The sequence below is a fragment of the Tursiops truncatus genome, chromosome 17 (genome assembly GCF_011762595.2).
Source record: "Tursiops truncatus isolate mTurTru1 chromosome 17, mTurTru1.mat.Y, whole genome shotgun sequence".
In the NCBI taxonomy this organism is placed as follows: domain Eukaryota; kingdom Metazoa; phylum Chordata; class Mammalia; order Artiodactyla; family Delphinidae; genus Tursiops; species Tursiops truncatus.
In genome coordinates, this window is record NC_047050.1 from 8,927,790 (window position 1) to 8,950,813 (window position 23,024).

Consider the following 23,024-nt stretch of genomic DNA (forward strand, 5'->3'; position numbering starts at 1 on the left):
TTAGCTGCCTCTTGCCTGACCCTTGATATGGTCTCTTCCACATCTGTTTGTCGTTTGTTTATGGCCTTTTATTTGTGCTTTTATTTCAAGTCACTATAAATCCATTTTAAGTTATCAGAAAATGAATATCAATAAGTAGAGAGACGGGGTGTCTCCAATAAAGACTGCAGATTTTCTAATCAGTGGTGTTAATTCGGCTTCCCTTTCATTGTGTGTGTTTTCTTTAATATCATAAAGGAGAATGCTATCCATGCATCTTCTGACAGAAAAGAAAATGGGGTTTCCTCTCTTTGAAACGTTCACTTTAAAGGTTTTTGAGATGCACGACAGCTTTAAAATAGGGTTGCTTTTCAGGATGAATTGCCCACAGCTGCTCTTCAGGACGTTTTTGGTTTTTTCTGAGCACATCCATCCTGTTGGACATAAAAAACTGCATATGTACATCACTGATGGACCAATAAATAAAATGCTGCGTTTTTAGGGAAAGGTTCCTGGGAACTAATTAGAGTCACAAGCAGAGAGAAACAGGGGGTTGAAAACACTGTGCTGCTTCTTACCTTGCTCTGATTATTTTGTGTTTTAGCCATTTCTGTGCATCTCCCACTTTGTGAGTGCAGGGAATGGTGACAAATCACTTGATGATCAGGAAATACCCATGAAATGAATGTGGTTCGGAGTGGGTGTCTTTAGGTATTTGCTCGTTTCTCTTCTCCTCCACAACTTACTGAAGGTGAATCTAAACCAAGGTAAATTCAGCTTACTGGATAGAGGACATTTCTTTATGTCCAAGGAAATTAAAGCTATTCGGGCCTACACCTGCCACATAACTAGAAAAATACCTAGGGTACCATTTTCATTTCAAATCTGCAGTTTCTTTTGCTGGCAGTATGGTTAATCGTGGGATCATTTTCTTAGAAATACTATTTTATCAAAGTAAATGTAGAAAAATGCTTGAAACGTGTAAGATTTGTGTCCAAATACAGCAGGCAGAATTATAAAATTTTTAGATATAAAATGCAATCAATATCATTTGTACATGGTAATGACATTGTTGGCATTCACTGGACTATATAACATTCATTTAATATATTATCTCAATAAAATATGGTTCAAAGGAACTATGTAACTCTAGTTTTAGATCAGGACTACAGTCAATAAGTAAGCTCATTTTGAAGAAGGAGTTATTATCATTCATGTAAGTAAGTAAGTAAGCCCAGAGTAAGTAAATAAGCTTCATTTTGAAAAAGTGGTTAGTCATTATAATCAATGACAATCTAAAGAAAGGAAAAAAAAAGAACAGAAGATTTGATAATTCATGTTTCACACAGGAAGGCACAGATGGGTAGCTTTTGTTATTGTTTTTGGTTTTTTCCAAAATAATAATAGTCCTAGCATTGCAAGCCTGGAGATACTGTTCTGAGTAGGTTATACTAAGCCAATAATTTACTAAAAATAATGATAAGTTAATATGATAAAATATGGTATCATAAAATGTTGCCTGGATTTGCTACTATAGAAAATGATTTCAGGAGTATATCTCTAGCTCTCCAAGTCTATGAACACTTGAAGTCATAATACTCAAAGTTATCTTAGTATATTTTCTGAGAGAAGTTGCGTAAAGCAGTACATGAAATGGGCACCACGGTCTTAGTGATGATGGTGTCCGTAACTGTGATTCAAATTGACTGCAGCCTTCTCCAGCTGTGAAACCGAGATTAAAATGGTCTGCTGGTGCTTGGGTTAGATGCTCACGGGCTCTCTCTGCTTTGTTGCAGCTCTCAGCATTAGAGAGGCAGATCTTTGACTTCCTCGGCTTCCAGTGGGCACCCATCCTTGGAAATTTTCTACATATAATAGTCGTCATATTGGGTCTGTTTGGAACCATTCAGTACAGACCTCGCTATATCGTGGTGGTAAGTCTTTTTGTTACCATGTCTTTTCATATAAACACTGAAAAACTGTTAGGAGAAGAAGGAAATAGATCATTTAAGTTGTTCCCTTTGATATAACGTGGCTTGGCCATTCTGGCCTTCATTACGAATTCTGTTGAGAGATGATTACCTGGGAGAAAGAAGACTCAGTGAATGTTTACAATGAGAGCAAAGCAACGTGACTGTAAGCGGGAGATGATAGTGAGACTCACAGTGTAATTGAAATCAAGTTTCACAAGGAAATTTAAGATGTGGTTTGGATGGAGTAGGACTGGTTGTGGTCTTGATGTTAGATGAGATATAAATGTACATTAACTATCATGTCAATGGCATATGTCACTAACCCTAAAAAGCAAACCGACCTAGCCATAACTGTTTACTAACTGATAGCAATAATACAATTTAATTTTAATGGACATAAGACATTACAAATGCATGTGCATTTATTTAGTACTCACCCTTTAAGATATTGCATACTGTATATTACTGAACATTTCTCCACTTTGGTAAGATAAATTTGAAACATAAATCCATACTCCAAACTATGACATACATGGCAACACACCCTCCATTGTAGGGAAATTTAATAAGGGATATTCTGTGCTCCGCAACTGACTGGAAGTTATTTCCAGTAATAGATTTCTTCAGTGTAAAAAGAGAGGAATATTTTGGGCTACATGTATAAGAAGGTTGTCAGAAATACCAAGCATGTATAAGGAACTGTAATGAGGGGTGACATACTCTAAAATGCTCATTGAGCCTGAAAAAATATACCATGTTCAGTAGAATTAGTAAATATTTTCTTGTAATGCGATGATTGCCTCACTAGAAGAAAACTATAGACTTAAAAATATGCCATCTTTGCATTTTGGTTTAATCCAGTCACACCTATCAAAAAGAAAAAAGTTATACATTTTTCTATAAGTGCCTCAATTCTCTGTTTGCATCTCAAAATTGGCTTTTGGGTATCTTTCATCATATCACACAGAGGTGAAGGTAACCAGCCCACAGCATAGACTCTGCCCTCAAAATTGCTGCTCCAGGCACCCTGGAACATTTCTGTCACTCAGCTGACTGCAGGGGCTAAACAGTCCCTGCTTTCCTCTTCTTCCCTGAAAGATAGCCTCTGCTAAGCCACTGTGTGATCTATTAAAAAGGCGTTTCACAGACGTGGACTTGCAGCTCAAGAGACTTTAATATGCATAATAGCAAACTATTATTGGATTCTATGTTCTAGTTTGTTGCTTTGAACACAGAGCACTTTGACTTAGTACAGCCTTGTCATTGTGTGATGTTGTTTTCTGCTGAAGCACAAAATGCCAGGTGACTGTGCAGCCAGTGGCCTCTATGGGATGAAGCTGTCTGTGCACGTCAGTGACGTACTAGTCCTAGTGCTTCTATCCTCTCCACATGAGCTCTACACGCTCTTCACGCAGCTCCTGCCTTGGTCGAGGCTTTGCAGTCTCTTTCCTGCACATGGACTTCCTGCTTGCCTTCGGCTTCCTCCCTGTTAACGTGTCCCTTGTACTTTTTCTAAATCGCTGGCTTGAAACCCTTCACTAACTCGTAGCAGGATAAAGTCTAAGAGTATTCTGGGCTGCCCCACCTGACCAAACTGGTCTCACAATCCCTACTTCCTTCCTTCCTTTCTGCCCCTCCTTCTTCCCCGATATCTGTTTTTTCTTAACTTTCTCCCTTGCGTTTTTCTTTTACATATTCATTCCTATTTATTGGGTTTCTACACTGTGTGTGGCATTGTGTTCAGTGCGGGGAACAAGGTGAGCAAATACAGACAGACGTGTTTTCTGCCCTCCTGGGTACTTACCTTACAGTCTAGGGAGGGCAAGTGGGTTTTATCAGATAATCATCCACATAAACGTTAAATTGCAACTGTCACAAGTGTTAAAAAGGAGCACGTTGTGCCAGTAGATGTATCCTGGAGGGACCCCTCTGAGCCTGCAGGTGTGACTGTGGAGCTGAGATCTGCAGTGTGCGTGTGAGTTCACCAGGGTAGAGGGGACCGAAGCGGGTTCTGGGCAGGAAGCACCACAGGGCACACAGTAGGATGTCGATAGCAGTAGGTCCCATTCCCTTGTTAAGCATTCACTGAGGACCTGCATGCGAACATGCAGTGTCATAGGTGCTCAATAAATACCTATTGTTTCCCCATCTAGTTCCCTTCCAGTTCCTAGCGTCCTCTTGCGATAGGACTGGGGTCACTTCTTTGTCCGGTATCTTTTCCTCACTTCCTTCTCTCTCTTCTCCCTCCTGCATGTTGAAGGAGGAAGATTTAGGTCTTTCAGAATCTGCAAAGAAAAATGTCTGTAAGACAAACAATCTACGTTTTTGCTCATCTTGATTTTCTCTTGGTGTGTACGCCAACCAAATCCCTATTGTTTTATTTACTCTCTCATTCAAGACCCTCTCCCAGGAAGGGGAGAGAAAGGAAACAATGAATTGCCAGGAAAGCGGTCCATGCCAACATGTCATTTGGTTTCACCTTCACAAGTGTCCTATGGGTGTGTATTAGCATCCCTAATTTTACAGATGAGGCAAGAGTTAAGGAGAGTTTAAGTGACGTATCCAAGGAACCCAGAGAGTAAATGGCAGAGATGGATGCTATCGTTAGGTTTCTGGAGTTGCGTTATCACGATCTATGCTCTGCTTCCACTATCACATTCCAGATGCTGTGCTGCCACTGTCAATATAAGATTTGACACTGGAAACGATCCTGCCTTACCTCCTTAGCTGATCACAGAATGTTGTTACCTATGTGGGATTCCAGATGAACTCTTATTCTAACATGGGTCTAAAGTATCTATTTGGGAGAAATGCTGAAGAATCGTTAGTCAATACGTATGGGAAATCTGTTCACAGAGGGCGCCTTTAATGGGAAGATTATCGAGGGTGCCTAGTTATGGGGAAAGTGACTACTGCACATCATCTTTATCACACCACGAGTAGCTCATCCCTGAGCTGTTTTCATGAATACTTTGGTTCGAAGCCACAGTTGGTGGTCTCCAGGCCACCAATTAATTAATTCCAATTAATTCTGGTATGAAAAAGCCTGGAAATGAATATGGCCTATGTCACACTAATCAAGGGCTGCCTCCAAGGCACCCACTTCTCAACGGCACTGAGCGGAGACCTGGGTCCAAAATCCATACTAACTTCTCACTGAGCGGGAAAGAGATTTCTGACTGTAGGAGGTTTTTCTCTCGAACTTGGCCTCCATTATTGGCTGAAACAGTCACCAGCAGTGCCAGTTAAACAGAATCCATGTCAAGCTAGCAGACATTTTGGAGCACCAAGACACAGAGGGTAGGGTCCTGCCATTTCTTAAAACAAACAGGGTTTATCACGGCTGAATTTAAAGAATTGATCACCCTCATGAAAATGGTTAAGGTAAAGGGGCACGTAGAGCAAGCTCTCCAGTGTCTACAGGCAAATTTCAGACTCCTTAGGGTGGAAATCAGAGCTTACAAAAACTGCTCGTTACTTCTCTCTCTCGCATCCCCTGCCTTCCCACCTCGTGCCAGACGTGCTGACTGATTCGTGTTTTCCAAAGACCACGTGCTGTTTCTTGCCTCCTTGGTTGATATACACTGCACTTGCTCTCTGGAGCACCCTATTCTCCTTACCCATTTGGAAAAATCTTAATAATTCTTCAACTGAATAGTCGCCTTTAAGAGCCTTCTCTGGCCATCCCCCCTGCAGGCTAAGTGCCTCTGCCTCTCTGCACCCATAGATCCTGGTAACTCTATCCTATCTGTCTACACGGTTGCCGTCCTTGCTTCCAGGCCCATCTCATCTCATTCAACAGTGTCCTCCTGTATATGTATACGTATAGCTGATTCACTTTGCTGTACAGTCGAAACTAACACAGCATTGTAAAGCTGCTATACTCCAATAAAAATTTACAAAAAAAGTGTCCTCCTGGCAGGCAGACGGTGCCTGTCCATGGCTGTATTCTAAGTTAGCCTGATGTGCATGGGCCTTTAGAGATGCTCAATACTTGATTAAACAAATAATAAATTAATTAAAGGTTATTGGATGAAATTATTTTACTGGATGGACTAGACGGTGATTTCTCATCTCAGAACATGGCAACAATAGTTCTGCAAAAGAAGCTGGCCTTATGCCTTGCTTCTTTCAATCTGAACACCAGGATTTATAAGATAATATAAAAATATACATATAAAATATATATAAGATAATATAAAAAATAGTATGTGCCGCTCTGCCTGCACCTACCATTAGCTGACTTACTCCTTGACTTATTTTCTTTCTAATAAATATAACATTGTGGGCCCCTGACACTGTCTTGAGGAGGTCCCATTGCAAAGACTGTTAGAAAAATTCACCCAAATCACAAAATGAAAGAGAGATAATTCCCCTTTGGTTGCCATCACTGCTGAGAAGGTACAGTTTACTACTTCTACATGTATTTTTAGAACATAAAACCAACTTTGTCATAGGGTACTCTTTCGCTGATTAAAATTTATTTTAGCTAAGGTGCAAGGTGGGATATATACATTAGGGATGCCAAGTGTAATCATAGCATTTGAATGCACTTTTGTGTTTCCTTGGCTGTAGACAAAATGAAGCAGAGTGGGGGCTAAGTCATATTTAACAGTCATAAAAAAGCACCGTTCTGGAATCAGCTGTTTACTCCTGTCTGCTTTGCTCCTGTGTCAAATAGTTTAAAATCTTACTTACGAATTCTAGAAAGAGATTCTGCTCTACAATTATTTAAATCTTTATCATTTCATGGATAATAATTTAATCAAGCGGTTTTACATTCATTTAAATGCAGAAATATTAACTAACTTGACAGTTTTTGAATAAAGATTAACATTGGAATTAAAAGTAACTCAAAGCTTCCTTTAAAAATTAAAAAAGGAAAGCCAAGTAAGTATGCTAGGCCCATATGTTAGTTATTTGGACTTTTATACAAATGTCCACATCCAAAGAACTGCAACTTGCTTTCATTTGAATTGTTATACAGGGAAATATCCCTACTATGTCATCATAAATCTCCCTCCAGAGTTACTGCTCAACATGGCAGTTAAGAGTGTTAGGTTTCCATTCAGTGGTCTCAGATTTATTTCCCCCTGGACATGAATACTAAACTCCAGAAACTATTAGAACAATGGGTGAGCAAGGAAACTACTTTTTTTTTGAGTGAATCTAACATATTGAGTATAATATTGTATCTGATTGATACACATGTGAATGAATGAATGAATGAGTGGCCTTCCTGGTAACTGGAAAACAAACAAGCTCAGGAAGTAAAAATAATTTATGTTATGGACTAATTGCTCTATGAGAAAGAAATAGGCTGGGAGACTGCTAAAGTTCATTTCAATTAAAAAATACTTCATAAAACTATGCAATATCCAGGAAGCCACAGAGAACACATAGATGTTTTTCCATATTTATGGGCATTGTCTAATTAAATTAGGATTTAAAATATGTGTACTGAACATAAGCAAAGTAGGACAGATAAATAGGTTGATAGATTATATTTAGATAGATAGATGATGGGTAAACAGATGGATAGATAATTATACAGAGTGATTTTTTTTTTTTTTACTTTGAGAAGTTAAGTCTTCTATACTTCAAGTATATCTATGTGGCTGTCTGAGCTTGTAGGCATACTCCATGATAACCAAAAGGTATTTGTTAAAAATGTAGTTTGTCTCTTTTTTTTATTCTAGTTTCAGTTGCATTATAAATAAATTGACCCACGTCAAAAAGAAGAGAGGGAGGATAGCCAGTGTCTTATACCATATGTGGTTCTAATACTTTCTGCTTAGGAAAAATTCCTTTGGATGTGTTATTCGTGTTGCTAGAAATCCTTTCCTCTTACCTCTGCGTGCAGACTTGGGTCTCAGGTGCACATTGAGGTATATGGTTTCCATCTCATAACAATCCAAAATTCACCTGTACAGGTATCCTTTGTTCTCAACAAACCAGTGTATTAGAATAAAGAAAATTACAATATTGCTTTTTAAAAAACTACGTATTTATATAACACAGGACACAATAGCAAAATACAGAAGAAATCATTTCAAAAACATAACCAGTTATAGAATATATATGAATGAATTTTTGGTAAACTGGTAATCTGGTGAATTGGTTGTTTGATAAATTGCAGAATTTGGGGAAGTGTTAACTTGCAAATTAATCTGTAGTCCTTTTCCTAAGATCTTTTAAAATGAAGACTGTCGTGTAAAATGAAGATCTTTTAAAATGCCCAAGCACCCCAGCTCTGGAGTCAAACTGCCCGAGTGCCTATCCCAACTCTGACACTAACTGGGTGATCAGATGATTTCCTCTCTACCTTGGTATTCATGTGAGGGCTAGACGACTTAATCTGTGTAAAGTGCTTATCACAGTACCAGGAATGCAGAAAGCAGCGGAGTAACTCTTGTTAGGAATTTCGGAGCTGAGGGTTGGAATCTACTCAGCCTGATCATTTTATCTTTGAATGTTTGAAAGTGTCATCAACAGGACAACTTGTGAGGGATCAGAATATACTTCAATCACTAAGCTTGTGCTATGATTTTAAGTAGAATTTTTTATTATGTGTTTTTTATAACTATGAGTTGATTTACTTTTCTAAAAGCATACTTATGGGTTTAGGCTTGCAGTCCTAATAATGAAGAATCATGTGGTTTCACAGTTAATTCAGTGCATTTTCTTACTTTAGTCTTGCTTTATTTTATGTCCTTCCCTTAACCTTTATCACTGGCTTTTTCCTCCTGAATGAGTGGTCTGCACTACTCTGTCAATCAAATATACCCATAATTATATTGATTTAGGATGAAAAATATCAGATACTAGATGCCATCTGACTAGCAGCATCTTTAAAATGTGTTGTGGTTATTGTGACTTTATCAGTTTGCAAAAAGTAAACATTGAGAATGTAGATTAGCTATTTTCAATATTCATGGGGATATTTTGTGGTTCAGAGGAATGCATTTGGTGCATTTTTAAGGAAACATCTAAACCCACTCACACTAGAAGGCTTTGCCAGCGGAAGGTATCAGGTCAACAATGTCGGCAACGACCAAAAGCCTAAATATATATTTTAACTTATGTTAACTTTTTAATATATTTTCCAACTCCTCTAAATTTCCAGTGATTTTGGAGCCTTGACTCATTATTATAAATGTATTATTCTTTTTTTTTAATGTATTATTCTTTAAAAAAATCATAAATGACAAAGATACAAAATGTAAATTGAATTTTAGAAAAAGTTGAAAAGCTTCTGATAAGGTTTGTAATAAGATCGTGGCTATTTTATACCGTGTCTAAAATTCATAAGTCTGTTATTTGGCAGAGCATAGAAGAAGCTAATAAATTATTTCAATATTTGTCTTAATTTAACAATAGCTAATAAGTTATTTCAACATTTATCTTAATTTAACAATAGAAAGCAATAATTTAATTAGTATGCCAGTTTAAGAAGTTACGAATTCATAGATTTTTGCAGTACAATAAAATGAATGAGCAAATGGTTGTATTTGATCTGCTCATTGTGTTGCCATGGTAAGTTTCATCCTGAGTCATCCAAGCCGTCCTATATGTCAGCTTTCCAGACCTCAGTGTCTTTGTCTGCCTAAGAAAGTGACCGGATGAATAGAGCCCTAAGACCTCTCTGTTGATGAGTCTTGATCTAAGGCTACCTTAATTCAGTCTGACTAATACTCTTGAGGAAGGCATTTCCTAATACATAATACATTAATAAAACCAATTAATCAATAAGGCTGGCATGTTTAGAGTTTTTTGGTTGTGATTGGAAGGTATTTTCCCATTATGGAAATATGTTGCTTATTTGCTCACTCTTAATCCTACTTATTAATAAGTAGGATTTACTTATTAATCCTACCATAATTAGAACTTGTGTGCTTTTAAAAATTATTTTACATAATCACATTATAGTAGGGGCATACACTCCACTCAATAAAATAGTCCAACAGTTGAAAGGTTGTTAATTTTACTCCATACATCCATTTTCAAACATGGTCCTCATTCAGGGATATGGAAGTGAAGCGTTTTGACTAACATTCCTAAACCACTGATGATTTATTGTAACTAAAAGATAGCTAGCTAGGTAGATAGCCCCCAGAAAATTTGCATAATTGTGTCCCTTGGAAAATCTGGTAGTCAGAAAACAAATCAAATCAGCACTTGGATTTAACTTGCAACTGCAAGCAGGCAAAGCACTGTAAAAATAAATCTAGTTTTATTGGCATCTACTTAAAGCAGTAGAAACTATTGGATTTTTAATTTCTAGAGATCTTAGGGGACCGCATAAGGAGCATTCTTTTCTGAGCGTGCCCTGTTTCTTCCCAGAAGACACACTTATTGACATTTTTATTATCGATTTATTTAGTATGCATGCCTTTCATCTCCACATTTTTCTTCTCTTTCTTCCCCCCACCCTTTCTTTCCAGTATACAGTATGGACTGCCCTCTGGGTCACCTGGAATGTTTTCATTATCTGCTTCTATTTGGAAGTAGGTGGGCTCTCTAAGGTAAGTCCATCATGCTTTTAAAGTACACTTTTAAAAAGAATACACTAATAAATAATCTAAGTAACATTACAAATGGAATACTAATATATATATGTATACAGTAATCTAAGCGACATTACAAATGGAATACAAAGGATATATAGTAATCTAAGAAACATTACAAATGGGATACTAATCAAAAAAGAGTTTGGGTACCATTAGAAAGAATAACCTTGGGAACATGTTAATACAATGAAACTCTGAAATAATGGCCTTATGATTTAGTTTGTTAAGCTGTCGTGGAACTCAGCTACCAGTGTATCCTCATGTCCACTTTAAAAAGGCCTAATGTCCCAGTGACCACAGCCCCATATGTTAAGTGAAAAATGGCTTTGAACATTCTTGTGTTTGAAGTGGGAAAAGGGATTGACTAAGATGTAAATGTAACAAATATGAATAGCAAATTGCTATCTTTGCTTGAATATTAATTCTGGAAAAATAAAGTTTGTCAGAGAAGGAAATCCTCATTATAGTAAATGGAGCATACGTTTACTGACAACTACATACATCAGTGCAGTGATTCCTATTGTGAAATCCTGATCAGAAAAGAATTGTCTTGATGCAACATGATACAAATATTATTTCTGTCTGTCTAGAACTCATGTCAGCAAAGCACATAATTTTCATTATGACTCTTGCAGAATCATCTTTTGATTACCATCCAAATGGAAGAGCATCTTGAGTTAAGTTTCTAGTTAAGTTTCTAGTTATGTTTCTTAAGCATTTTTCTCATAAACCAGCAGTTCCCACTTGAAATCGTAGAGAAGAAACCTAACAGTATAATTCCAAAAAGAATAAGAAAGCTGTAATCTATCTTTTAGATTTCTTGTTATCAACTATATTTGTGCAAACATTCTATTGTTGTATGATAGTCTCAAATTTTCTTTAAGTAGCATTTGTGGTTTAGATCTCAGAAAATTTGCCTTGACCAACACAGAGACTTTTAGAATTGTTAGGCTCCACTGAAGTCCATACGCTAACAAAGAATTTTCGATTTAGCCAAGCAGCAAATATCCCTGAAGCGTTTTCTCCAGAACCTCCAGAGGTGGTTACTCTTTGTTCTACACTCTAATAACTTTATAATTAGAACTTGTCATCATTTTCTCACATTGGCAAATGTATTCAGGAACCAGAAATGACATTTCTGAGTTACATACAAATGCACCAACATCTACCTTTACCTCTACCTAATTTCTAAGACAGAAGAAAGTACTTAAATCAGTGCCCAGTTATCATCTGTAACATGCAGATTATAAAGTAATTTTAAAATGCAATTTTATGAATAAAATAATTATGGATAATAAGTTAAGCATAGCATTTTTCAACCCATAGCATTTTGTAATTCATGATTTGATTGGTCATTTTAAGTCATACTTTTATTTCACTGGATGGAAATCATCTTTTATCTCTTTCTCTATTAATTGGTTTGGAATAAATTAGACCAGAGGAAATTTGTTCCATGGAATTGGCATCATAGTGTGTTGAAAGAGGACTGAATTTCAAATCATAAGTCTTGGATTCAAATCTTGTCTTTAGTGCTTATAAACTATGGGCCCTTAGGCAAAGTACTGAACCTGGAAAGTCTCTGTGAAATATAAAAACAGGACCAGCTTCTCCAGTAAAGATAGTAATCAGGGTTTGTTTGGTGTTTCGCATTGTTACCAAATATGGTAACTCAGGTAAGCTGCAAAATAATCCTGTGATGTGATTTTTTTTAATTTTTAAAAACTATAATAATGGTAGCATTGATTTGTTCCCCCAAAGGCTGATTTCCCTCCACGGCTCAAGCTAACCTTTGTGAACTGTTTCTTGTAACTGCTTTTCTAATATCAATGTGCATGTCAAGGATTTTTTTTTCCTCGTTTCTTTGGGTTCAAGGTTTAAAAAAATGGGTATAGTGGTCCCAGTTACTCATTTTATTACCCGTTCAAATGCCATTAAGCAGTCAACCAAGTATTCTAGACCATAAATAGGATAGATGACTCCAAAAGGAGCATCCTAAAGAGATGCTCTTGGTCTCTATTTACTGTTTCAAAGGCTGGTAACCTCTCCTTGGCTAGCCACAGGGAAGCCTCAGTTCCAGCCTGTAGGGAATCTATGCTGAAAACTAGAGCAGAGTTAAGGACCCTTGATAAACCCAAGCACCTCTGCCATTTTTTCCAGGTTGTACCCCATTTCATAAGATATTCCTCGTCCGTGTGTGCTAGTTTATATACTAACTTTCTAGAGCCCTCTATCTCCTGCTAGTTCATGAAGGCATTTCTTGGAATTACCCACTTGGATAGGTTAATAGAAACCTCCCTCTACCTTGATTTTTGCCCAAAAGGTCCATTCTAAAATGGTGAATCTTTCTCAAAAGACCGGATTCAGATTAATTTCCACAACATCTCTATGGATTCGGGTGTTATTCCAATGACAGGCACTACTGAGCCATTCTCATTAACTAATAGTGTACTCGCCTGGCCGTGAGCAATCATACGTCTGGCCGTGAGCAATCATACGTCTGACCGAGGGGACTCGATCACACCCTTCAGATTTTTCCCTTTGCTGTTATCTGCCCATCAGCTTGGCATCATACTTTTGTCACTGTGGTCTTGAAGGTCCTGATTCTCCCCAGACCTTCCAGAACTTGAAGGAAATGGGAATGTGTGCATGTATGGTGAGGTTGAGGATGACTGTGGGTAGGTGACCAAAAGTGCCTGCACTTTCATAATCTACTGGAGCCTCAGTTTCCTTTTCTGCAAAGTGAGGAAGACCACAGCACTAGTTTCATTGGATTGTTGAAAGAATTAAGTAAGATGATTCATACAAAGAACTTAGAAAGGATCTTGGCATATTGTGAGGTTTCAGTAAAAAGTGGTTTTTATAATTGCCAATCAACATCATCATCTTTATTGAGAAATTAACAGACATCAAGATCCTCATTCTGCAAACCTGTGGGACCTATATTTATTACTATGCAAGAGCTGTAAAAGGGAAGGAAATGTGGGACTGAGTGACTTGTTTAAAAAGTATGTAACAGTCCCTTGTGATAGGACCTCAGATCTGCATATTAACTTCACAGCTGTAACACGATTAATTAAACCCTTTCCTTCAACATGGAAATAGCGTTTTTGAAATGCTTCTGCAGCTAGATTCTCCTGCTGTCCCTCCCGCCCCCCTTGGAAGGACTTTATGAATCTTTGGAGGCACTAAGACTGTTTTTCATGCTGTACTTTAAGATCACCAAGGGTACAATTAATAAGTTATTGCTGCTTCTTTGGAAGTCCCAAGACTTGAAATCATTTTTTTCTTCCTAGGAATCCATTCAGAATGTAAACATGAAAACCCAACTCATTTGCTACATTTAAAGCTACTGAAAGACAAGTTATGTTGAGAACTCAAGTTGTACTTGTTTTTAATCCCCCCCCAAATTAAGCTGATGCCTTATGGCATCTTTTTGATTACTCCAAATTGTAGAAACTTTACGCGAATATTTCTTCTAATTGACTTTTCCTGAGAGATGTATGGAACTTACACATTACTGATCCTAGAGAATTTTCAGTGTGTCACGTTTTCCTAGAATTCTGACTGTGTGTGACGGTGCATGAGCGTAATTTAGACATAAAAAATGAATGTATAGAAATTCTCTGTAGACTTATATTAATCATGAGCTTTGATCAGGGGTTTTCTAAAACTTAGGCAGGAAGCCTGGGGGGGAAATGGACTAACTCTTCCTGATTTCTCCTCTGTACTGGTGTTCACGTTGCCTTTACACAAAAGGAAAACTACCTATATTTGTTTCTCTATATCGTGTCTTAATGACTGCACTTTTTTCATAGTACCTGATTTGTGGGTATTTTGATTCTTAAAGAAATTTAATTGATACAGCCACTATGGAGAACAGTATGGAGGTTCCTTAAAAAACTAAAAATAGAACTACCATACAACCCAGCAATCCCACTACTGGGCATATACCCTGAGAAAACCATAATTCAAAAAGACACATGCACCCCGATGTTCACTGCAGCACTATTTACAATAGCCAGGGCATGGAAGCAACCTAAGTGCCCATCAACAGATGAATGGATAAAGAAGATGTGGCACATATATACAATGGAATACTCCTCAGCCATAAAAGAAACAAAATTGAGTTATTTGTAGTGAGGTGGATGGACCTAGAGTCTGTCATACAGAGTGAAGTAAGTCAGAAAGAGAAAAACAAATACTGTATGCTAACACATATATATGGAATCTAAAAAAAAAAAAAATAAAAGGTTCTGAAGAACCTAGGGGCAGGACAGGAATAAAGATGCAGACGTAGAGAAAGGACTTGAGGACATGGGGAGGGGGAAGGGTAAGCTGGGATGAAGTGAGAGAGTGGCATGGACATATACACACTACCAAATATAAAATAGATAGCTAGTGGGAAGCGCTGCATAGCACAGGGAGATCAGCTCGGTGCTTAGTGACCACCTAGAGGGGTGGGATAGGGAGGGTGGGAGGGAGACGCAGGAGGGAGGGAATATGGAGATATATGTATACTGATTCACTTTGTTGTAGAGCAGAAACTAACAACATTGTAAAGCAACTACACTCCAATAAAGATGTGAGAAAAAAAAAAAGAAATTTAAGCCACTTCCCCAATGGCAATGATAGCACTTTCTTATCCTCTTTTGACTTAAATCATCACCATCCACTCGCAAGGGTTCTCTTCTCTTGTGAGACTCTTCAGCTGAATATTTCACCTGAGCAGTCTGGCAGGGTCAATGGGATCATTCTTCTTTTTCAAGGCTCACTCTTGTTATCTAGCCTGAGTTGTTCCTCTGTACTTACTAGGAAAAATCTCTTTCTTGATCACGATTCGTTTTCCTTCAAGGTTGGATTCTTCCACTAACTTTGGCTTGGGGTTGGCACTTTCAAGTAGGAAACGTTTAGGCAATTCAGAGTTCCGTGTAGAAGTTATTGCATAGGAAACAGAACTCCCAATCCCCTTCAGCTGCTTACAATCCATCCGTTATTCATAATAAACATTCTAAATATTTTTATGTTTCAAAGAATTCTTCTTCTGTGGGCAGTTTCAAACTAAATAAGTGATGCATAGTGTATTTCTTTCTTTACGTAAATACAACTTGCTGAATCTAGCAATGAGTATTAAATTTGCATTTATCCTTTCCTTTTGATGATTTTTTTCCTCAGACATTTTTCAGAAAGAACCTTGAAATATGATGTTTATGGAGGGCTGAAGCTAGGATACAAAATGTCTGTATTTGAGAATAATGTATCAGCAAATGATATAGGAGTAGCATCCAATAAACCCAGCAAAACTATGCCTGCTTTTGAAGCTACAAGAATGACATCCTTTTTACTGTATCATGAGTAATAGCATATCTGTATCAATGAGAATCTTTGGAAAAATGCTTAAACTTTCAGTTCACTGGAATAACAAAATATTTTATGTTCTGAACTAATATATTAGTATATATTTATCCTGCTATCCTGAAAGAATGTTTTTGTCTGTAATATCGACTGGGGGAATGGGAGATTGGAGGTGATGGTGGACATCTATCCAGTTATTAAAGATTTATAAAGGAAGAACCATCACAATCTGCTTCTGGGCATTGAATCGAAATGAGACCCAAAAGCTTGCAAATGTTTATTGTTTCCTACACAGTCCTTTACATAAGTGATGCAATTATGTTCTTTTATTTTAAAAAAAAAAGTAGCAAAGCTGTGTAAATATAGTTATGCATTCCTTATTCCAAAGGACTTAAACTATACTTTTTCCCTTGGCCTTGGTCTAAGTGAACATAACTTCTGAAAATAGCATCTTCAGTGTTCTTTGTATGGTAAGATAATTGTTTTCCCTGTAGCTTCTTTTCCACAGTAAAGAAAATTATAAGCACACTTAAACTCAGTATTATATTTTAATAGATTTCATCAAATACAAACATTTTGAAAACCTTTGCTAAAAAATTCCAATTTGCTGCTACGTTATAGTCCAATGACATACAGAAACCACAATGAACTAAGTAATTGCTGCGGCCTGGGTGGTGTTCGGAGTTTTTAATCACAAGTTTGTGCGATAATCTTATGTCCTTCTGTAGAGGTTCAAATGGTTTTTTCAAAAGAGCAGATGGATGTATTATTCGATCAACAGTAACTCTATTTATTGCTGCAGAATGAGAGTCATTGAACAAAGCCAATGCAAATGTAATTGAATAAATAAATAAATAAATAAATAAATATATATATATATATAATTGAATAACTGGGTTATTGTCTCAACTCAGTGGATTATATTCATGAAATGGTTTTATTTCTTCGAATAAGCTGTCTCCGAACTATTTCATCTCCAACCCTATTCCCATTCATTATTACACTGGGTAACAGATTCTGTGCACAAGTTTGGTCATTAAAAATTAGTCTCCTGGGCTTCCCTGGTGGCGCAGTGGTTGAGAGTCTGCCCGCTGATGCAGGGGACACAGGTTCGTGCCCCGGTCCAGGAAGATCCCACGTGCCACGAAGCGGCTGGGCCCGTGAGCCATGGCCGCTGGGCCTGCACGTCCGGAGCCTGTGCTCCACAATGGGAGAGGCCACAGCAGTGAGAGGCCCGCGTACCGCAAAAAAAAAAAAAAATTAGTCTCCTGTCTGATTCAAACCTGTTCTCCTCTCACCAAAGCTGACCATGCTTACAGCCTTTACATACCTTTCTCTCCTCCCTTCTCTTGATTCCACTCCTCAGGGAGAAAAGACAGGACGTAGTCAACTTCTATAACCAACCTTGAGCTGATGGTGGAGTTTGCAGAGATCCTTGACCTCATGCCAGCCTTAGTCTTTTCCAGCCACTCGTAACAGCTGCTGCTGATGTGACAATCTCCAAATTGGCTAATTCTTGCACTAAGTTTAATAAAACAATATTTTTAATAAATCTATAATTATTCCAATAGATGTAAGTTTGTTAAGCCACTGTTTATATAACATTAAGCCCTTCTGCATGGAAGTTGGCTGCTACGTTTCCATGCAGGCATTGTTTTTTTTTAATTTTGGAATATGCAGAGAAACCACACTTTATAGCTTGTATCTAAATGCTTTGCTGTGTTTTTAAGGCAATTTAAAGATGCTACTGCAAAATTTTTGATGCAGTCAGTTGAACATAAGATCATTTTAGAACAATATGTAGTACAAATAGAACATGAGTAAATGCCGTTAAGATTTTGGATTTTTTTGTGATGTTAATTAGTTTGTTCTGAAGACACAATCTCTTTGTTGTGAAACGTCAATTAAGAATACAATCCTGGGGGGCTTCCCTGGTGGCGCAGTGGTTGAGAGTCCGCCTGCCGATGCAGGGGACACGGGTTCGTGCCCCGGTCCGGGAAGATCCCACATGCCGCAGAGTGGCTGGGCCCGTGAGCCATGGTCGCTGAGCCTGCGCTTCCGGAGTCTGTGCTCCGCAACGGGAGAGGCCACAACAGTGAGAGGCCCGCGTACCGCAAACAACAACAACAAAAAAAAGAATACAATCCCGGTGGAGAATTTCAGGTGACATTTGCACGCTTCATAAAATTATAGAGACAGATAAACACATTTAGTTGCATTTATTTACTTTTTTAAACCAGAATAACAGCATATACCACTGCGAAATAAAATAGCACCACACAGTCACATTATAACGGATGAATATTGAGCTGGAGGGTCCTGCAGGAACAGAGGGGCCTAGGATAACAGTTACTCAGCAACTACTCTCAGAGAGAGGCAAACGCAAGTCATTTGAATGCTTCGCATCAAATTTTCCTATGTCGTCTGTGAGAGTGGCAGGAGGGAAATCACAGGTAACAATAATCATATCTCAGAAGTTCTCTTTGCCCAGAGAAAGTTTCTCTTTGAGCCACTGGGTGGCTGTGATGGCGTGAGGAATTTTGGGCCTGAGGCTTCAGACTGATGTGGGTTAGAGCCTTGAACACAGATGGCCCTAAAAGTATCTGTGCATCCAGTCTGTGATGTGGCTGGTTCCAGCGGCTGCTGGAACCCCAGCGCTGGACCACTGGCTGCCCCAGCACTAGAGTTCTGGATCCCTGGCTCAGAAAGGATAAGCTGGAGAATTCAGGGGGCACTGAAGGAAGATGAAATCAGTCAGAGTCACCGGGAATGATGTGAAAACTGAAAATGATTGGCCAGAAGTTTAGTGTCAAGGATGAGAAGCGGGAATGGAGATGTGTTTTGCTTTCTCTTGACGCAGGGAGGTGCTGATGGAATGACAACTTAGGGGTCCTTGTAAGGAGATGCCGTTTGGTGTGAAGCTCCTTACAAGTCATGTCTGCCCACCAGCTGGGCTGACTGGCGTGGCAGCCAAACATGGACCTGCCCAGGTTAGAGAGGCCGGAAGCAGGAGCCATTCCAGCCCCCCCATGTCCTGTTTGAGGGCCAACAGAGAGGAAAACGGAGGAAAAGTGCCTGGAGCAAAGACTGCCCAGAAGATGAGGCAGAACGGGCTGGTCCCAGCACAGACCACCGAACAGAAGCACAGGGTGACGTAATTAAAGGGGAGAGGGACACAGGAAGTATCTGAGTGTCCAGGATTCGGGGGGAGCCCTCCGCCACCCCCTTGGAAGCCCTCAGCGTTGATCCCCCTTTGGCTGTTTTCTGACTTGGGAACAACAGGAGAAGTACAGCAACAATATTCATTTGTATTTACTAGAATTGTCAGTGTGCTTGTCTGTTAAAATCAGCACATCGAAGCATCCAGCGCTCTAGACTCCTTAAAAATTTGGCTTTTTCCTGGGAACTCTCAGCCTAGTTCAGAAACTAGATGGAATATTTCACAGTCAGATAAGAAATGAAGCTGAGAAAACAAATGAAGACATTAAAAAAGTAATTCTACTTTATTCTTGCAGAAGCTGGTATGGTTCAAGGTCTCTGAGAACTTATTTATGGAATCCGAATATCGGTAGTTCTTAATTACCTAAAAGCATGGGAACTTTAAAAACATATTTCTAAGATTAAAGTTAGATGAGGAGGGACAAAATTGAGTGAAATTTAGCTAACTTAAAAGAAAAGGAAGACTATCCATTTGCTAAATTAATTTACAAATGGGAGATATAACTTTCTATGAAAATCATATCACTTTCCTAATTTTGTAGGTGTTCAACTACATCCATCTAATCACTCTTTCATTAAACAAATGATGGCAGAAATTTCTAGCTATCTTCCATTATCTATTCCCCCTCCTTCTGGTCAAGAGTCAGGGAAAATCTACCTGTTTGAGGCGCAAGTGCTAAAACACTATTTCCTTTGCCTTTATATAAACAGGTGTGATCATCTGAGTTCTGGCCGTTAAGATATAAGCAGAAGAATTGTGAAGGCTTCTGAAAAGGCTACTTAAAAGCTAATTCAGTTTAGAAGCAGGCCCAAACTTAGTGACTTGTAGAATACAAATCTTACATTTAAAAGAATACAAATCTTACCCTTCTTCTATAGATCGGAAATCAGACATGAGTCCCAATGGTCTAAAATCAAGGTGTGAGACAGCCACTATGGAGAAGTGTATGGAGGGTCCTCAAAAAATTAAAAATAGAACTACCATATGATCTAGCAATTCTACTTCTGGGTATTTACCCAAAGGAAATTAAATCACTTTCTTGAAAAGATATCTGCACCCCCATGTTCATTGCAGCATTATTTGCAGTAGCCGAGACATGGAAACAACCTGTGTCCATCATCAGATTAACGGTTAAGGAAAAAGTGGTATTTTATAGGAATATCACTCAGCCACGAAGAAAAAGGAAATCCTGCCGTTTGAGGGGACGTGGATGGTCCTTGAGGGCATTATGCTAAGTGAAATAAAGAGAAAGACTAATACTGAGTAATACCACTTATATGTGGAATCTAAAGAAACAAACTCACAGATAGAGAGAACACATTAGTGGATTCCAGAGGCAGGGCGTGAGGGGTTGGAAACATGGATGAAGGTGGTCAGGAGATACAAACTTCCAATTAAAAGATGAATAAGTCCTGGGGATGTAATGTACATCATGGTGACTATAGTTAATATTGTATTGTATATTTGGAAGTTGCTAGGAGAATAGATCTTAAAATATCTAGTCACAAAAAACTTTGTAACTCTGTGAAGGGATGGATGGTAATGACACTTACCGTGGTAATCACTTTGCAATATATACATATACAATAGTGTGTGTCAATTATAGCTCAATATAACTGGGAAAAATTAAAATAAATTAAAATAAAATCAAGGTGTCCGCAGGGCCGTGTTCCTTTCTGCAGGCTCTGGGGGAGAATCTGTTTTCTTTCATTTTCCAGCTTCTAGAGGCTGCCCACATTCCTCCCTGTCTTCAAAGCCAGAGATGGCAGCCCAAACCTTCTTATGCTGCCGTCTCTCTGATTTTCTGCAACCAGGAAACGTTCTCCACTTTTAAGGACTCCGGTGATTAGATTGGACCCACCTGCATAACAGAGGCTTCTCTCAGCATATCAAGGTCCTTCACTTTAATCACCTCTATAAAGTCCCTTTGCCATGCAGGGTACCGTATTCACAGGTTCTGAGGGTTAGGACATGAACATCTTTGGGGACCGCTATTCTGCTATCACAGCGGTGCCAACCATTTGGGACTATGAAGTAACCTGAAGGATGTCGAGGTTGAGATCTCAACCATGTCCACCAGGAGGATGTCAACCATGAGACTAATTGAGTAAAACGAGAAAAGGATCCTGGGACCCTAACGCTGTGGCGCTTTTGTATCAGCCCTGTGTTGCCCACGCAGATTTCTTTCATATGGGGTGGGGGGGGGCGCTCTTGGCGGGGGGCTTGAAATATGCAGCTGAAAATAATACCTGACCAATCATATATAATTCTATAGATCATTTTACCTAGCATTTACTTGGTTCAAAGCAATGTGCCAGGTAGTAGGGCTACATCCAGTTCCTGCCTCATAAAATGTTCTATGTCATAGGAAAGACACACATTAAATAGGTAAAAACAAGAAAATGTAACCAGTGTTATGATGATGAAGGAAAAAGGCCTCTGATACCATAGAACAGAGAACATAGCATCACCGGGATCAGGGAGGGTTTCCTAAGGAAGACAGGAAGACACACTCAGTAAAGAATAGCATTATAAGTACCATGCTGACCTTTAAAACACAAATGCTGTTATTGACCTACCGTCCACCAGAAAAGTGCTTTCAGTTGCTACTTTTCTTTTAAATTCCCTATAATGAATTTTCATCAATCCACCCACCTCCATCCCGTATTTTTTCTCCAGACTCTCTTCTGGCCAGCATATATTGGAGAGAGAACTCCATGGGGTTACATGCATCAGAGCCAAGGTCACTACCCTTGGGAGGTGGTCACATAAGGACATGCTCTAAACAAGGGAGCTTTCGAGGTACAGATTATGACTACCAGTGGCCTGGAAATATGTTTAGGAACAGTTGGGAGAAAATGCCAGAATGCTGGAGGTCCTTTTGAGATGGTCTGGAGTTCATTTCCCTGAGCATAAATAGACAAATGTGCTCCTCAAATATACGAGTGTTTCACTGCACAACTGCACTATTTAGCTTAGGGCCAGTAACTGATTCAAAAAGTATTTCAAGGAAGGGCAAACATGCTTCCTGCAAAATCCTCTGTGTGCTACTGAAAGAAAAATGGCCTTGAAGTTAAGAAGCCCTTTCAGAACAAGCACTCTATCCCCACACTTATTTTAGCAACAAAAATTCAATTTGGTTGAGCTGTCTGGAGAGTTGATTTGACCCTGTTTCCAGAATAATGTGCGATGGTTTGAAGGCGTCATTTCTACATGGACCATCTATGTTTTAGCTTATACGTATAATTTGTCATTTTGTGCTTGTCCTTAATTCTAGAATTAATAGAGAAAACACTTCCTCTGTGTATTTGAAGTATCGGGGTGCATTAAGACTATTTTAAGTATTAGTGTGAGAAGATGCTCTGTTCTGCTTCTGGGCAGCAGAGAACAGCAGAGGCACTGATTGTGTAGTGAGCTGTGCTCACCCTTAAGTGAGATCCTGAGACAAAGAGTATAATTATTATTTCCTACATACAATTAATCTTATATGCCGAGAACATGGTATGAATTTTACTTTAGTATAAGAGGCAGACAGGCTACTGGTCCCTGAAATCAATGACAGTCAGAAGAGCCTAGACATTGGGTGATCTGATGAATAATTTAAGACTGATTTGTTAACTGGGCAGAAGTGAAGTTAGCCGTGCAGGGAGACACATTGTCAATTGCCAGCAATTTACTACGTTTCTGAAAACCACAGACAGCAATTTACAGAAAAGATTAGGCCAGTTACTGTACATGTGTGACATTTTCTTGATTTAAGATGTCAATCTGGAAAGCTGTTCACTGACAACTGGAGTTTGGAATGAGGTTATAACGTTTATGAAGAACTGCTTTTACCTGAGAATGTCTATATTTCTGCTCTGGGGGACCCCTCAATGCACACCTCCTGCTGGGATTAAATGTGCATATGCAAATGAGCGCTGTCAGAGA

At 38.7% G+C, this 23,024-nt stretch overlaps 1 protein-coding gene across 1 annotated transcript in view; it reads left to right on the top strand.

The window, feature by feature from the left end:
* Nucleotides 1-1,632: 1,632 nt before the first annotated feature.
* Nucleotides 1,633-23,024, top strand: part of NKAIN3 (sodium/potassium transporting ATPase interacting 3) — a 254,940-nt gene continuing 233,548 nt past the window's right edge. The window contains exons 1-3 of the mRNA XM_073794768.1: nt 1,633-1,665; nt 1,776-1,913; nt 10,397-10,477. Of these exons, the coding sequence (XP_073650869.1) occupies nt 1,633-1,665; nt 1,776-1,913; nt 10,397-10,477 (252 nt within the window). The remainder of the gene's footprint in view (nt 1,666-1,775; nt 1,914-10,396; nt 10,478-23,024) is intronic.